This window comes from Erinaceus europaeus, chromosome 8 (genome assembly GCF_950295315.1).
Source record: "Erinaceus europaeus chromosome 8, mEriEur2.1, whole genome shotgun sequence".
Taxonomy (NCBI): domain Eukaryota; kingdom Metazoa; phylum Chordata; class Mammalia; order Eulipotyphla; family Erinaceidae; genus Erinaceus; species Erinaceus europaeus.
Window position 1 is genome coordinate 53,343,994 of NC_080169.1, and position 18,057 is coordinate 53,362,050.

At 35.9% G+C, this 18,057-nt stretch overlaps 1 protein-coding gene across 1 annotated transcript in view; it reads left to right on the forward strand.

Annotated features, from left to right (window-relative positions):
• CALCR (calcitonin receptor) overlaps positions 1 to 18,057 on the forward strand; it is a 95,446-nt gene that overhangs the window by 66,360 nt on the left and 11,029 nt on the right. The window contains exons 5-9 of the mRNA XM_007522495.3: positions 1,349 to 1,459; positions 5,164 to 5,276; positions 6,537 to 6,628; positions 9,640 to 9,766; positions 16,995 to 17,148. Coding sequence (XP_007522557.2) covers positions 1,349 to 1,459; positions 5,164 to 5,276; positions 6,537 to 6,628; positions 9,640 to 9,766; positions 16,995 to 17,148 — 597 coding nt within the window. The remainder of the gene's footprint in view (positions 1 to 1,348; positions 1,460 to 5,163; positions 5,277 to 6,536; positions 6,629 to 9,639; positions 9,767 to 16,994; positions 17,149 to 18,057) is intronic.

The following is an 18,057-nucleotide window of genomic DNA, read 5'->3' on the forward strand; positions in this document are numbered from 1 at the left end:
TATATTATAATATATATTATGTATATAATTTTGCTATATACAGTAGCTTTGCATTTTTTTTAAGACATTGAAAAGGCATTGGATGGTTGGGAAGATAACATAATGGCTATACAGGGAGTCGGGCGGTAGTGCAGTGGGTTAAGGGCAGGTGGTGTAAAACACAAGGAACAGCATAGGAATCCCGTTTCGAGCCCCCAGCTCCCCACCTGCAGGGGGTCACTTCAGTGAAGCAGGTCTTCAGGTGTCTATCTTTCTCTCCCCCTCTCTGTCTTTCCCTCCTCTTCCCATTTCTTTCTGTCCTATCTAACAATGACGACATCAATAACAAGAACAATAATAACTACAACAACAATAGAAAACAAGGACAACAAAAGGGAATGAATAAATATTTTAAAAATTAAAAAAAAAAAAACATAATGGCTATACAAAAAGACTTTCATGCCTGAGGTGCTAAAGGTCTCAGATTCAGTAACCAGCAACACCGTAAGTCAGAGCTGAGCAATGCTTTGGTGAAAAAAAAACCACAAAAACACTTATTTGAAGCAAATGAGACAATAGAAACACAAAAGCAGATAATTTCAATACCAAACAAGTGACATTACCTTCATTTTAATCTTAGTGTTCTTGGGATGTAAAACTTGTACTACGTACTTAAAACTTTTCTTTGCTTTGAGAACTGCCTTCAAGCTTGAAATCCATTTTGTAAGTATCTTTATACTAGTCAATCATCATTTTTTAGAACAGATTTAGTTTTTTTTTTAATCAATAAGAAGACACTGGAACTAACATGGACAAAGAAAGCAATCACATTGAGCATTATTTCAGCCAGTAACAAAGCACAATCCTAAGGTAATGGGAATTTATTATATGTAATTCACTAACTGGCCACAGATGCAGCTACAGTAGGAATTTTAAGCAATTGCATCACCTTTAGATGAAGAGTAGAACCACCCAAACAATTCCTTTGAATGCCAAAGTTAGTAAGAAACATGTTCCAAAGCCATGTGATTTTGTTTTTTTCAGGGATGATACCCTATATTCTTTCATAAGTGTCCTTTTGTTGCATTTCTGGAGACATTTTAAAGGAAAGACTTGAGAACAGAAGATTACATACAGACCATGTGTATGTATTTTGAAGAACAAATGTAGAAATACCTATTAAAACATCAAATTCCCTTAGTAGTTGGTAGTTACAATCTATATTCTGTTGTTGCCGCAGATACTGCTGATTATAGTATTTCCATACCCAGTTGGTGAGTACCAAAAAGGTTGTCTATATACTGGTAAATAAGGCTGAGGATTCTGCAGTTTTGGCCAATTGCAATATTAATAACCTTCTAACTACCAGGTCCATACTGCAACCGGACCTGGGATGGATGGTCATGCTGGGATGACACACCAGCTGGAGTGATATCCTATCAGAACTGCCCTGACTATTTTCCTGACTTCGATCCAACAGGTAGAATATTTATTTGAGGGGACTTGGCTGTGATTAAATGTACATAATACCATGGGCAAGGACCCTGTTTCAAACCCCTGGTCCCTACCTGCTGGGAGAAAACCTCATAAGCCGTGAAGCAATGCTGCAGGTGTCTCTCTTTCTCTTTCCATCTCTATCTCTGTCATTTCTCTCTGCCTGTATCCAATAAGTAAATAAAAATAAAATATTAAAAAGAATATTTATTTTCATTATAAATTATGATATGGTACTTTTAGAGTTCTCATAATACTTTTAAAAGAGATAAAACGCACCTAATCATGTTGTATACAAATTTTTTTTTGTTTTTGTTTTTTTTGTTTTTTTTTATTTTTAAATTTTTTATTTAAGAAAGGATTAGTGAACAAAAGCATAAGGTAGGAGGGGTACAACTCCACACAATTCCCACCACCCAATCCCCATAACCCACCCCCTCCCATGGTAGCTTTCCCATTCTCTATCCCTCTGGGAGCATGGACCCAGGGTCGTTGAGGGTTGCAGAAGGTAGAAGGTCTGGCTTCTGTAATTGCTTCCCCGCTGAACATGGGCGTTGACTGGTCGGTCCATACCCCCAGTCTGCCTCTCTCTTTCCCTAGTAAGGTGTGTCTCTGGGGAAGCTGAGCTCCAGGACACATTGGTGGGGTCTTCAATCCAGGGAAGCCTGGCCAGCATCCTGGTGGCATCTGGAACCTGGTGATTGAAAAGAGAGTTAACATATGAAGCCAAACAATTTGTTGAGCAATCATGGATCCCAAGCTTGGAATAGTGGAGAGGAAGTGTTAGGGAGGTACTCACTGCAAACTCTAGTGTAATCCTGCTTTCAGGTATATATTTTGCAGTAGTTTATGGATACGTGTGCACATAAGCTCTCTCTCACAGAAACTGGTGTATATCTAGGTTATGGGACTTTGTTAGAAAGTGAACTACCTGAGATGAAATTAGAGTGTACTATTAAAGGAAAGGTCTCACCCGAGTAATGAAGCTGAAGGGTTGTCATTCCACACGTGAAGTCTCTGGATACAGTCTGAGGTGAAGCATGTTGAGATGGCAATCGTTGCTTTGGTTAGGTTGTGATCGGCGGATGCAATATGCTCCAGGACACATTGGAGGGGTTGTCTGTCCAGGGAAGTCTGGTCTGCATCATGTTGGCATCTGGAACCTGGTGGCTGAAAAGAGAGTTAACATAGAAAGCCAAACAAATTAGTACATCGCACCAAAGTAAAAGACTCTGGGGTGGGTGGGGAGAATACAGGTTCATGAAGGATGATAGAGGACCTAGTGGGGGTTGTATTGTTAAATGGGAAACTGGGGAATGTTATGCATGTACAAACTATTGTGCTTACTGTTGAATGTAAAACATTAATTCCCCAATAAAGAAATTAAAAAATGAGCTAGATAATAATAATAATAATGCACAGCTATATACAAGATACTGGGTACTGTATAGCAAACCATAACAAAGGGACTTTTCAAAGTTAACCCAATTAACAAATAATGTGATGATAATATTAACTATTGATTGTCTTTTTGAACCCTAAGACAGCAGGAACCTCACATCTTCACTATAGAGCCCCTACTCCCCCCAGTCCTGGCACCCTTGGATAGGGCCCAGTTTCCCGTATGCATCTCCCAATCCAAACCAAATAATATTGCATCCGCCGATCACAACCTAACCAAAGCAACGATTGCCATCTCAACATGCTTCACCTCAGACTGTATACAAATTTTTTTTAATTTCTTTATTGGGGATTAATGTTTTACAGTCAACAGTAAATGCATAACATTTCACAGTTTCCCACATAATAATACAACCCTCACTAGGTCCTCTGTCATCCTTTTCCAGGACCTATATATAATTTATCACATTCTAAAGTATTATCTTGGGGGAGTAGATAACATAATGGTTATGCAAAGAGACCCTCATGCCTGAGGCTCCAAAGTCCCAAGTTCAATTCCCCCACACACACCACACCACCATAAGCCAGAGCTGAGCAGTGCTGTAGTAAATAAAACAAAATAAAAAGAAAGAAAGAAAGAGAGAAAGAAAGAAAGAGAAGGTTAAAGTATTATATTAACTAAAATATTAGGCACCTGTACAAATAATGCAAGCTCTTCTTATTTTTTCAATCACATTACCAATTATTATGCATAATGGCTAAGACCAATGCAAATAAGTTCTAAGTAAAAATTAATTGTATGTATTTTAAATATTCTACATTTTAATTAAAATTAATTTTTGTAAAACTCTGTGAGCAGTTTTACTTAAATGTATATTTTGTTAGTTTTCAACTGCCTCACACTTGATATCATGAATTTAAAGTTTGCATCTGTTGAATTGGCTCAGTATGCAGAATAGAAATTTTACATAATCATGAAATATAGATAAACTTGTTATGTGTAAAGGAAAGCAAACTCAAAGGTGATAAGTTCAGATTTACCATCTTTTCTTCCAATAGGTTATTAAAATATGCTCAATAAATGACACCAGATTCACTTTAGTTATAAAGTAACACAGAAGTAATTTCAATGATTATCATTCTTCAAAACATTTTCATTTGTGTTATCTCATCTGTACTTACACAACAGACAGACACAAAACCTCAAGTGAACTCAAATCTCTTGAATTCTTATTTGGCCCTCTCTCTACAAATAAATATGACTGTCTTGGAAAAACTTTTGAGAAATAATGTATCTAATTTTCCACACAAGCTTGTGCAGATTGAAGTACTTCTAAAATTTTCAAAGAAGGACTTTTTCCTCTCAGTCCTTAGCGTAGTCAAACTGATATAGTTAGAAATCAGGTCGGGATGCCTGTGCAGAGTACAAGACTAGGATCATCAATGGAGTGGAAAAGATTACCTTCAGATCTTTATTGACTCTCCCCAATAAATGACATTTCATTCATTTTAATTTGACAACTTAATTAGAGATAATTTGACTGGCACAAAAAGCTACTATGCTATTAAGGTCACAGTTCAATTTCAGAGTCGCATTGATCTCTTGCCAAAGTGACTATAGTTGTCAGCTAAAAGAGATCTTTTGGATCAGCAAAACAGGAATTTCCAGGTACGGAGTTCTCTTTTCAAGCTGATTTTTAATCATTTGGGTGTGGGGGCTAGGGGTCATTGGACAAAGCCACTCCCAAAGAAAAGCACATCTTTCAATACCTGTTTTGAACAAACAGATTCTTTAGGATTTTGTTATTGACTTGACAAAGTTTGACAATTTGACTTGCAAAAACTATTGTTTTATAGGTCCACGTAATACATAAATAATGCATATAAATGAAGAAAAGTATGGTTTTCCACTTCTCACATACTTCCCACCTAAACTTAGAAGTGTAATATCTTTTTTAAAAAGTGGAATATAGGCAAAACGTTATGGGACCTAAGATTAAATCCTAGCTCACTCAATATTTAGTAACTTTTCAAACTCCATAACCTCTCTCATTGCTTTCTGTTTTTAAAATTAAAACAGCAATGTCCATCCCACATAGCTCTGCTCACGTTATAAAGAAACAAATATCAGTATATCTTGAATACTATATGATTCATGGAAGTCCTGCTTATTTTTATTCACACTCAAGTTCTATAAAGCAATTAACAAAGCTTTTAAGCTTTCATTTGCCATTTTTCCCTTCTTGGAATTTTGAAATTTTAACAATAACTGTTATGTTTCATTAACAGAAAGGGTTACAAAATACTGTGATGTGACTGGGCATTGGTTCGTACATCCTGAGACTAATCGATCCTGGTCCAACTACAGTATGTGCAATGCTTTCACTCCAGAAAAAATGAAGGTAGGTTATATTTCAAAGTGTAGTGATAAATGAAAATGTCCTTAATTAAATACAGAAAAGCATGTATAACTCTAAAAGTGTCTACTACCAAGAAACCAACCACTTTTATAAAAGGAAATCTGATGGTCACTTTTAAGTTCTAGGACTATACATAGTGATGACATTAGAGAAAATGATGATTTACTTCTGCTTAGTGACTAGTGCTTATGAAATTCTATGAGTGTGTGGCAACAGCTTACTTACAGCCAAGGAAATAGTGTCTATCAAATAGATGATGGGCTCTCCTATGAAGCCAGATATTAAGTATCATTTCCAGAAGCTCACTTATCTTTCTTCTCCCAGAAGAAGTCCCAAACTACTACTAGATTGTCCTACAACTAATAGTTGCCCCTCTGCCTACCACAAGATTCCCATTACAGTCATCAGATCTTGAACTATATGTAATTATACCCCTGTTATTTTATAATCTCATCAATTAAATTACTATATATATTTTTTAATTATTGGAAAAGGACTTCCCATCAACCTGTTGATACATGTATGGTTAGTTAGATTATTTTCAGTGGAAGTTCATCCTACTTGTTGGCACTTAAGTCTTATTGACGATTAAATGTTTTCAGTATTATCTCTGCTTAGAAGCTTTTAAGTCAAAATGGGTGTGTGTCTGGTGAGGTGGGTAATAGTTACCTCATTCAGAGGCATGGGAGATCTGAGATAAGTTACAAAGTCTATAATCTCATCCCACAGAACTACATAAAACAGTAAATCAGTTCTGAGCACTAGGAATCTCTGAGCAATCCTGGTTGCTACAACAAAAATGCATTATTTCCTTCAAAGATAGTCCTATGTGTTACATAGTTATTAAATTAGATATTAAAAACACATCAGTACTCTTGCTTCCTGTAAAGAAAAGCCGAATGAGTAGATAGCTTACAGACCTGAGACAATTCATCACAGGCATGAGGATTACACAAAAATTTAATGATAATACTCAGACTAAAGACTAGTTCTGATAAACCCATTGTTGTGCTTTTCCACCACCTCATGCATATTTTAGTATGATGGACACACAGCCTTTAATCTGTGATCCAACTGAGTATTACTGAGTTCTGTGAGATATTTATTATCATTTTAATAGAGCTTTAATAAAGTTGTTGATTTATACTGATGTTTATGTTTTAATTGATAAAGTAGAAATTATCACCCTCTTCTATTGTGATCATTTGCCTATTTTTTTTTTAAACTGGTTTGTTCTTCCAGGATGCATTTTCTCTTTACTACTTGGCTATTGTGGGCCATTCTTTCTCGCTTACTGCCTTGGTGGCTTCTATGGTGATTTTCACGGCTTTTAAGTAAGTACATCTGCTTTTATTTCATTCTTCAAGATATTGACATAAATGTTAGATTTTGCAAGAATTAAGGGATGGAGAATTTTCTGCAAATAAAAGAGATATTTTACAGTGGGACTCATGAAATAGCAAGAAAAATAAAATTAATTCAAATATATATTTAACCCTGATGTTAAAAAAAACAAAGTAGACTTTTAAAACTTCATTGTTACTTTTTTATTATCTTTATTTATCTATTTATTGAATACAGACAGCCAGAAATTGAGGGGCTGGGAAAGTAGAGAGACAGAGAGAGACACCTGCAGTACTGCTTCACCACTTGTGAAGCTTTTCCCCTGCAAGTGGGGACTTTGAACCTGGGTCCTTGGGCATTGTAACACATGCGCTCAACCAGGTATGCCACCACCCAGCAATGTAACTTCTTCACAATAAAAAATAGTTCTGTGAATCCATAAATATGCATTAGCATGCAAATGCTCCACTTACCATAACTATTGATTGACATCTTTATTTACCTTTATTATAAAATTTACAGTCTATGACCACAGCATTTCAAATACACCCAGTCTTATCACAAGCTGTATCATAAATGGATGTGGCTAGAAGTGTTTCTGGTGAGACCATGAAAATATTTAACAAGTAAATAAAGGTAGTTCTCTCTTTCATCTTTGACTCATTTAACCAGGGACAGAGCATCTCTGAAAAAAAGATGGCTTATTGTCCATTGTCAATTCTTTTGCTCTTATAAAGCTTGCATTGCTAAATACAATTATCTTCTAAAACACTGAGAAATAAAATTCTAATGAGGATTTCTGTTTTGAGGCAGTATCTATGTATTTAATTGTATTATATATGGCAAAAGTAACTACAAGCTGCCATATGTATTGGTTCACATTGATAGAAAAAGGATGGTGTCTAAAAATGTAGAAGAGTGGTAAAGGTTAACTATCCATCTCCTATGTACATATGATAGAGGATAATAGGAAATACTGAGGCAATCCCAGTGTAAACCCTTCCTTTTTCTCAGTGTGGCCAATGTATTATATTGTATATAATATATAGCAATGAAGACACTCCCTGCTCCCCAGGGGGAAAAAAGCGGGTATTTAAAGCCTTTAACAATGATAAGGTATGTGTAGGAAGCAGTAAAAAAAAAAATGTATGAACATTTTACTATTGCTTCTTGAGAGAAAAAAAAATTGAGATGTTTTGGTGTATAGGATTATTCCACAGATATGCAAAAATGTTCATCTGTAAACAGAACTGGTGGGGTAACTCGATTTGTGGCAAAGTAACTTAAAATAGTCAAGAAATAAGCACAAATATTCACTTATGTGACTTTCTTAAGTCAATGTCCCCTAGGGGTTTCTTCATCTTAGTTCCCGCTGACAATTACTATAGACATCTAGTAGTCTTGTTGAACTAATTTGCTGTTTGTATTTAATCATTTCCCATATCATTTATTCTAATTATTGGATTTAGTACTGTTAAACTTATGGCCTACAGTTTTTCATAAAGTCATAAGAATTTTTTGTAATTCTTCTCACAATAAGGCCTCATTACTGGATTAATTTTTCTGAAAGGTTCCTAAACCAAATTCTATCCAAAAAAACATGTGAACCAGAAAACTGTAAATGAACCTGAACACTACTCTAACTCTGGCATTTTTATGTAGTTCATGTCTCTAGTACTGCCTTTTCTATAATAAAGTACTGAAATATATATTTTTTTAATTTTTGAAGAATAAACAGAAGCTCAGTGTTATTTTAAAATAACAAATACTTTATATTTCTATATCCATTTTTTTATACTATTGAGGTCACAGTTTCTTGCACACTTACACAGCCCTGTCTTTTACCCTCTACATTATAGCAAATGCAAAAATATATATAGATTAAAATAAAGTAAAAATTAGAGGCATGTCTTAGTGAACTTAGAGTAATATGTCAGATCTCTAGTAAAGTATTGTTAGGTGCACAGATTCCCAAATGCTTAGCAGCTTTAAATTCCTTTGTAGATTTTTTTTTAATCTGCTGGTTTAAATCTACTTGCAGGGCTACTCCCTCCCTTTATACAGACCCTACAAAACATACTTTGTAAATTTAGAGTGTGAGATTTCAGTGGCGTGATATGAATGACTGAGACTGGCATAATTTATCATTTAGTTTTAAGTACACTTTATGACATTTATTGTTTATTTTTAAAAATATATATTTTTATTTATTACTGGATAGAGACAGAAAAAATGAGAAGGGAGGGGAGATAAAGAAGGAAAGAGACAGGGAGACTCCTGCAAGTCTGCTTCACCACTTGTGAAACTGTCCTCCTGCAGGTGGGGACAGGTCTTGGCAGATCCAAATCACAGTATGGCTCAGAATGAAACCAATTTTAAACCTCCTTAAAATTCTTTGCCTGCATCTGAGCACCAACATCAGGAAGACATGGAAGGGAAGGAACACAGAAATGATTTAAAGAAATAAGTTTTGGGGGGTTTTCTGTGAAAAAAGGAGAAATACAGAGATGTTTGAACAAATGGTTGTCAAAAAGGACGACAGGAGACTTACTAAAGCCTACGTACAGTGTGAGTCAAGGACACAGATTCAGTCGTTTGCCTTTTTCATAGGCAGCCATACTTCTATCTTGTGCTCTTGTCCCACAATTTGCCTGCATGAATAAACGAATAATTGCATTTCCACCTGAAGCATACTACAAGCCCAAATGGTTTCTCTTATTAGAGCCCTTCTCTTAATTAATTTCATGGCATTTGTTGTAATTAAAAGTGATTTTACCACTCACTTTTTCCCTTATTATACCAAGTCACCTAGAGGACTGAAAACTGAGCTACTGTGACTGGAAAGCTTTTTACAATTAGTCAGTAAAGTAATAATGACACTCAAGGATGGAATCCATCTCACCTATTACTAGGACAAATATCATAAATATTACCAAAATATTTTCTCCAGGTATTTCAACACTTTAGAATAATTTTATCTTTCTATTTCTTTTTCATCCAGATCCCTTAGCTGCCAGCGGATCACTCTGCACAAGAACATGTTTGCAACTTACATTCTGAATTCCATAATTATCATTGTCCACCTGGTTGAGGTTGTTCCCAATAGCGAACTTATAAGAAGGGATCCGGTAAGCACTATGTGACTTGCTTATAATTTTTTTTTTTTACCAGAGCTCTGTTCAGCTCTGACTTATGGTGGTGTGGGGGATTGAACCTGGGACTTTGGAGCCTCAGGCAGGAGAATCTGTTTGCATAACCATTATGCTATCTACCCGCTGCCCTTGCTTATAATTTTAAGAATATAATATCTTCACATAGTGAGCCCAGTATGGTTTGACATAAGTTTATAACACTAAATTTTGCATTTAATCAAGGAATACTATTTCTACGTAGTTATTGGAAGTGATTCTTTTTTTTTATATTTATTCCCTTTTGTTGCCCTTGTTGTTTTATTGTTGTAGTTATTGTTGTTGTTATAGATGTCGTTGTTGGATAGGACAGAGAGCAATGGAAAGAGGAGAGGAAGACAGAGAGGGGGAGAGAAAGATAGACACCTGAAGACCTGCTTCACTGCCTGTGAAACGACTCCCCTGCAGTTGGAGAGCTGGGGGCTCGAACCAGGATCCTCGTGTCGGTCCTTGCACTTTGCGCCACCTGCACTTAACCCGCTGCGCTACCACCTGACTCCCTGGAAATAATTCTTATGTATATTGTAAAGGAGAGAAGATAGCTAAATAACCAAAAAAGAATCATATGACCAATCATGAATATGTATGACTACTCAGTAATTTATTAATATCCACAAATAGCTCAGAGTACATATTTGCCAGGCTAGCATGGGGGTGCCTCTTCCCGGGCACGTACTTTCTGGGTTGGAGAGAACTTGACCAGAGCCAGCCTGAGCTGCTACTCACTCAGTGACACTAGGGAGACGACTCAGGAACCAAACACGTGGATTGACGCAATGCAATCTCTTTATTGATCAAAGAGTCAAGGCTTTTAAAAGGACAGACCTGGAAGTGGCAAGTCAGAAACGGAAATGGCTAGGAAAGGGGTGAAGAAAGGCTGGAAAGGTAGAAACTTCCTTAGCAACTGTTGCAAGGGTTTTAACTGGTGGGATTAATAAATACTACCCTGGAGACAAGGAGGGTCTTGAGGGTAAAAAGAAGATAGATCAAAGGAATGGAATGGGTGGGGATCTTTTAGGCAAAACAATGATTATGTAGATAGGCCATAGTATCAGGAATGCAGGGTGCTTTGTGAGGTTCCTCACAATTTCCCAACATCTCCCCCTTTCTTTTTATCTAATGGCCATAGTATCAGGAATGTGGGGTGCTTTGTGAGGCAGGGAGTCTGACAAGATGAGACAAACCTTTGGGGTTACTCTGTCCTTCCTTGCTCAACCTCTCAGTAGAGAGAGAGACTGACAGGATAGACACACTCCTCAGGTCAAACCCTGGCAGGCTCTACCACATCCTCACAATTTCCCGACACATATTATGACCATAGAGTTTCCTAGATGTACTAAGGCAGTGCTCCCTATAACCCCAATGTATCATCAATGGTTTTTTATTTATTTTATTATTTATTTTTTTCTTTATTAGAGGATTAACATTTTACAGTTAACAGTAAATACAACAGTTTATACATGCATAACATTTCCCAGTTTTCCACATAACAATACAACCTCCACTAAGTCTGCTTAACTATACTATGCAAGAGTCTGTAGAGACTCACCCTTCAAAACTGGCATTTGCCAGCCCAAGGATAAAAATGAGTAAAATCTGCCCCCAGCATGAATCCTGCATAACAGTGGAATAGCATGGGGAAGCAGCTTAATTTGACTTCTAATGGATCCACAGTGCTAATAACTTGCAGTTTGAATACATCTCTCTCCCCCCCCACCCCATCATTATCTGAATATACCAAGCCTTGGTGAAGATATTGGTCCTCCATACTATAAATGCTTAGAGAAGTGACTCAAACCCAGCCCTGTCCTACAAGTTCATTCTCTCCCATATTTTCCACTTAGTGCTCTTGATTATTTTGATTTGTTCTCTTAGGAAGATGCAGTCTGAAAGAAATAGGTTCATCCAATCCAAAAGAGTAACTATTCATATTTTGATATACATAATACATTTAATTAGGGATTTAACTGATATACATTTAATACATTTAATTAGGGAGACACCATTTTATGATAAAAATAAGCAATTAACTAAGCATCTCAACAGAAAAGACACAAATTGCTGACTCATTAATTCCCACTAAGTGTGAAAGCTAGAGACACTAAATGAGAATTAACAAGTCAGAAATTTGAGTCTTCTCTGCTGAGAGATACTTACTTAACTAAAGAATCATTCCACTGACTAGGGAGCAGTGCACAAATTATCAAGTGTTGTGAATTCTTAAATAGACTTTCTCACTTCTTTTGTAAGGGTTTCACACTCATATGTCATGCCTTCAGCCCACTCTTGGACTGCTAGGGTAAAGAGACTTCTCTCTCAGAGTGAGATCATTCTAAGCCTGTTATGTTCTGTAAATATTCCTAATACCATTTTTTTCTCACTTCACTGATCATAGAAGTTATTTTAGCTTATCAATTCAAAGCTACCTGCTTACTTACAATGAGTCCCAAGAAACTTAAAATTTCTCAAAATTCTTCAGGGTATAATATAGCAAGTAACTGTTCATAGAGTCACTACTGACTCCTACCCTGGTTAATTCCCTGGGTCTTTGCATTTAGTTTTCCAACCAGTCTGTTACTCTACTCATCGCTCTTGATAGTCTTATTGTCACTGGATGCTTTCACTGTCATAAGGCTTTCCCTTATGACTGAGTGAACATATTCACATACCCTGTCAATCACAACACAGAAACTTTCTCCTTGCCAGCAAGTCTGAGTCTGCCTTGCTGCCCTAGAAGCCTTTAATAAAGCTTGTCAGCAGGTGTCTAGGGTCTGTGCAGCTGATTTCCTGGGAGGATTGTGAGCATAGGGGAGTCAGAGACATTAATAGGAAGCTTTCTTCTGGGTACAAAGGAGTGAGAATGACTGTATCACACATATTAAGCTTTCCCAAAGTAACCTGAATTTGAAAAATAGGAAGGAAGCTTATCTTTATGTCATGACTTGCACCAGGTTCTCCCAATCAATATATTTTTAACCTACTGTACTAGTTATGTTATAGTAGGAGCAAACTTTCTAGGGAAAAAGTATAAACCACTGAAATGGTAGAATTTCTATCATAAAGTATTTGCTGAACATTCAAACCAGAAATTTTATTTGTCAATTTAAACTAAATTCATGTCACATTGACTACTGGTTGGACTGAATAAAAGGATACTCTTTCTGAGTATTGGCAACACCCAGCAAACCTACTGCTAATTCAATAAGAAATATTGGCAGCTCTTCATCTTCAATCACTAAGAAAGAGAACTGAGTACTTACTCTAGAACTGATTGAATCTTCTATAAGTATTTTATTCAATATTGTTTTAAGTTTACTCTTCTTAAAACTCAGTCAAATAAGTAAGTAAGCTAGTTTAATCTTGTGAATTAATGAAAATAAACAATTACAGTGATCAAAATTAATTCATGTTTGTAAATTGTAATATATACACTTACTTTCCCCCCCCCAAAAAAAGAAAAGGTTGCTTGTTCTTAGTACTTTATTTGAGCACAATCTTTGATTCAATAAGGTTTTGTTAAATCAGAAATCACCTTAGAAATGCACAACAGGCTCTATTTAATTGAAAACATAACATCTTTATGTTCCTCTGGAGAAAGACTACAGTACTTTCCTACTGCGTTGTTTAAATGCTTACTTTCTAACTGAAAGATTTTTCTTGACTCAGCAAACTTTAAAGACTATACAAGCTGACATTTTTCAAGTTGAAAAGAGTCTCTTTGTCCTATGGATTATCAACTACACTGGCATCTTGACAAGTAGCTCTGTAATTCTCTCTCATGAGGTCTGACTTTTCTCACTGTGCCGTGAGTCTACTTTTAAGATAACATTGCATGGAGGCCAGTGAGGTAATTTAGTGGGTAGAGCATACATGCATGATGTCTCAGGCTTCATCTCTGGCACTGTAACAGAGTAATCTCTGGTTGTTCTCTCTTCTCTCCCATTATTATTATTTTTTTTTTATTTGGTAGAATAGAGACGACTGAGAGTAGAAAGGGGAACAGAGAGGGAGAAAGAAAGAGAGGCACCTGCAGCTCTGCTTCACTACTTGTGAAGCTACCCCTCTGCAGATGGGACATAGGGGCTTGAACCCCAGTCCTTGCACATGATGACACTCAACTGATTATATCACCACCTGCCCCTGATAATTCTTTTAAAAAATACAAAATGATACACTTGCATAAAAATCACAAAAATATGACAGATACTCAGCAGGGCCCCCAAGGGATCCAGTTCAGCTATTATAAATTATATACTGATGTCAGTATTCTGCTCCTTTCAGATATATACAATTTTTTTCAGGAATTTGATAAAATAATTAGATTGTCAGAAAAAAAAGAAATTATTTATCAACTGTTGAGCAAATATTGGTTAAGTTCTTCCTTTTGCATTTGAGGAAATAATTTCCAAGTTAGAATTTAAAATACCTTCAATGAGCAATATTCTAGACCCTGTCCAGAGCCCTGCAGACATGTTATTGGGTTTATGTTCTCAGGGTTAATGTAGGGGGAAAAAGAGAGACAGAAAGATGAATTATATAGATAAGTATTTATAGCAATTACATGTTCTTTCAATATATAATCTAAATTCTCATTAAGTGAAATTTAACAAAAGCTTAATGTGGTAAATTTAACCAGCACAGAGCATGAATCTTTATTGTTCATCATCTTTTAAAATGTCATTAACTTCAAGTAAAATATCTAGGATATTGATTTTTCCCTTGCTCATGTAAATGTAACTGTATTCTTCCTCCCATGCTGACATAACTAATGTGAAAGCATATTTAGAAGCTTGAGGGTGATATAAATTGAATGTGTATAATCACCAGAGATCACTCTGAAGCTACAGGAAAGTTTCTTTCTGCCTTAAGACAATAGTTGGCAGAAATAAAGTTAGCAGGTTTAGTTTAGTACAGAAAATAACTGAACTAATACTGTCTAAGCAATTTCAGAATAATTTTCAACATTTTTGAGCTACTTATTGATATATCTGTATAGCGGAGGAGTGGATTTCTATTACCATAAGTTTCTTGACATGTGTATGATAACCCCAAATAACTAAAAAGAAGTGATAATCTTTCTGCACTCTTCATTTTCTTCATCAGTGCCTATGTGACTTTATATTCAGCCACATCTTCTGCTAGAAAACAGTCTGTGTGGTAGCTCCTAGATATCGCAAACAAACAACAGCAACAGAAATTAGAGGAACAGTAAAATGCTTGACTGTGCTCATGAATCTGTTTAACTTTAACAGTATCTACTAATCTATTCCTTCTAAAAATGTTACACAAATCAAACTGGATTTTTAGTGTTATGGCAGAAATCTATTTTGGTTCATTAACATCCTCTGATATGTGTAGCGGGTTTTGTTCTATATACATGAGAAAGGGATCTTTAACAGTCTTAAAGTGAATTATATAAATAATCTCTACTAAAAGCAATTGTTATTTCCTGTATTTATCTCCATATCAGAAAGTAACTTTCTTAACTTCAGTCACTGAACTATAGCTGTATACCAATAGGACTAAGCACAAAACCATTAAGTATAGTTTCTACTTGAAACTTAGCCACCATTTTAAGAAACCACCATTTTGAGAAGCATTCCTTCCTGTCAGTCCAGCAACAGGATTCCTCCAGTGAAGGTCAGTTCCTGACCTTATTCTCAGTGAGTTCTAAAAGAACTTAGCACATTTAATTCCCAGTAAATGAATTACTACTGTCATATTTATGTTGCTACATTAGTGAAAATTACTTCTTGGCTACCATGCATTACTAGAAAAGAAGAATAAAAATAAGGTATGATAATAAGTCATAAACAAAACCCAATAAATTACAACATAGTATAAGTCATAGTTCTTGATAAAATAAAAGTCCAAGTAACTACTTTCCTAATACTCAAGATCTTGAATTCTAAATGTTGCTTTTATTGTCAACATTATTGTTGTTTGTAGACAGAATAAAGTTCAGCTAAGTACTCTAGGATACTTACAGCCTCCTCTAAAACCTTTTTGCTTCCCAAAGGACATTTGGTGATATCTAGAGACAATTTTTATTATCATGACTGGAGGAGGGACATGCTACTGAAATCTAGAGAATAGAGGCCAGAAACACAACTAAGCATTCATCAATGCACCAGAATGTCCCAACTAAAGAAGGTTATCCCATCTATAATGTTACCAGAGTTAAGATTAGTAGCACTGCTCTAGAGGTAACTAAGAAATAATATAAGTGAACTTAAACAAAAAAAAAAAATTTTAAAAGAGGACTGGGGAGATAGCATAATGGTTATGCAAAGCTTTTTATGCCTGAGGCTCTGAAGTCCCAAGTTCAATCCCCAGGACCAACGTAAGAGATGACCAGAGCTCTGATCTCTTTTTATATATTTCTCAGTCATTAAAAATGAATAAATGAAAACATCTTTTAAAATAAAGAACAAGATATTCCATTATGCAGTTTAAACAATGATTATTTCTGGATACAAAATAGTGAGATCTCCTGTGGTTGATAAATGTGCACTGAACACTAAGCAGGGATGCCACCCTAGTCCCTGTACACTAAACACACAGATCAGATATTGAAGTCAAGCTCCCATATGGCAGGTAAAAATTACTTTCATCAATTGTAGTCAACATAGCTCTAAACTCACTCATCACTCATTTGAAAAATTTATCACTTAGATTTTTTTTTGTCTTTATTACTAAGGAAATATGACAAACTGGTCAGTGACCTGAAGTCCTGCAGTAGTTTCTGGATTATTTGCCTCACTGTTCATAGAAAAGTCACCATAAGATAATATGACAAATCTTTGCACACTATTAAAATTATGGGGTTTAGATGCATATTTCAGACCCATAAAGAGAAACTTCAATTTCTCCAGTTGCAGACAAATCATACTGTCCCATCTATTTATTTAAGACACCAGAATGTAAATGGAAAAGATCTTAGGAAGTAGTCTCCCATTTCCCTAGCTAGTTATTTGCATGTAATACTACTGATCTATGCACTAACATTCTTGAGTTGTAGATATAGAGGATGACATGTTATTAGGTACTTAGGAAAACAGCCTTAAAGCTCAAAATAGATACTTTGTATTATTTTCACATGTATTCACTTTAACTGACAGACTCTTACTGATGTCTTTCTTGCACTATCTTCATTTCTTGCCAACAGGTGGCCTGCAAGCTTTTGAACTTTGTTCACCAGTACCTTATGTCCTCCAATTATTTCTGGATGCTTTGCGAAGGGATCTACCTTCACACTCTCCTTGTGGTGACTGTGTTTAGTGCCAAACAACAACTAGGCTGGTATTATCTCCTGGGCTGGGGTATGTATCATCTCCATTTGGATTTGATCCATGTTTACCTCTGGTTGCATTTTTTTTTCTGTTTGCATTTTTAAAACCTGTTCCCAATCTTGATCTCACAGAACAGTAAAGAGCCCATGTCCATATGAATAATGGAATACAGCTGTTGACAGGAGTATGTTCTCCAAGAGAGCTTGGTAGAAACCCTTTCTTTATAAGCTCATAGAAAAATGGTGAAAATAGAAGACTTAGTGAAGATAAGGAGAGATATTATTATGGGAGCACCTTCAGAAAACAAACCCAATTAGCCATCTTCTTTCTAGTTGAAGGATGGGGTTAGGTCTTCTTTGGCTTTATCTATGACTTTTATATAGAGAATTTCAGTTTTTGAATTCCATACTTCCTCCATCCTAAAATCACTTCCATTCTTTAAGATGATATACACCCCCGGGCGGGGGGGCGGGGGGTTCATCAGCCGAATTCTACCAGTGAAAGTTCAGGAACTGAAGTACAGCTGAGCAGTAAATATAAATACGTGGTCTTCCCAGATACAGCCTACCTGACATCCCAGCACTTGGCAGTGGCTTTGAAAACCCCATGGCTAAATTATTTGAGCTATTTCTATGCAGATTGACTGGGTTAGGGTACTAAAGTCTGTCTTCCTAGAACCTGTGGGCTTCTTCTCCTAAATATAAAATCAAGGATTGTCCTTACTACTCATTTGGCTAGGTGATTATGACTTTTGAAAGTCTGTGGATTGTGTTTAATTAACCCTGCCCCTTTATTGCAGTATTTTGGAGAGAAACTAAAAATACTGCTAAGAAGAGAAAAGACTTAATGAAGAAAGACAATAATAACCCAAAGATTTTATTAAAGTATTAGTCATTATATTTAAACCCCTGCCCAGTAGGCATTGTTAAGAACAGTAAG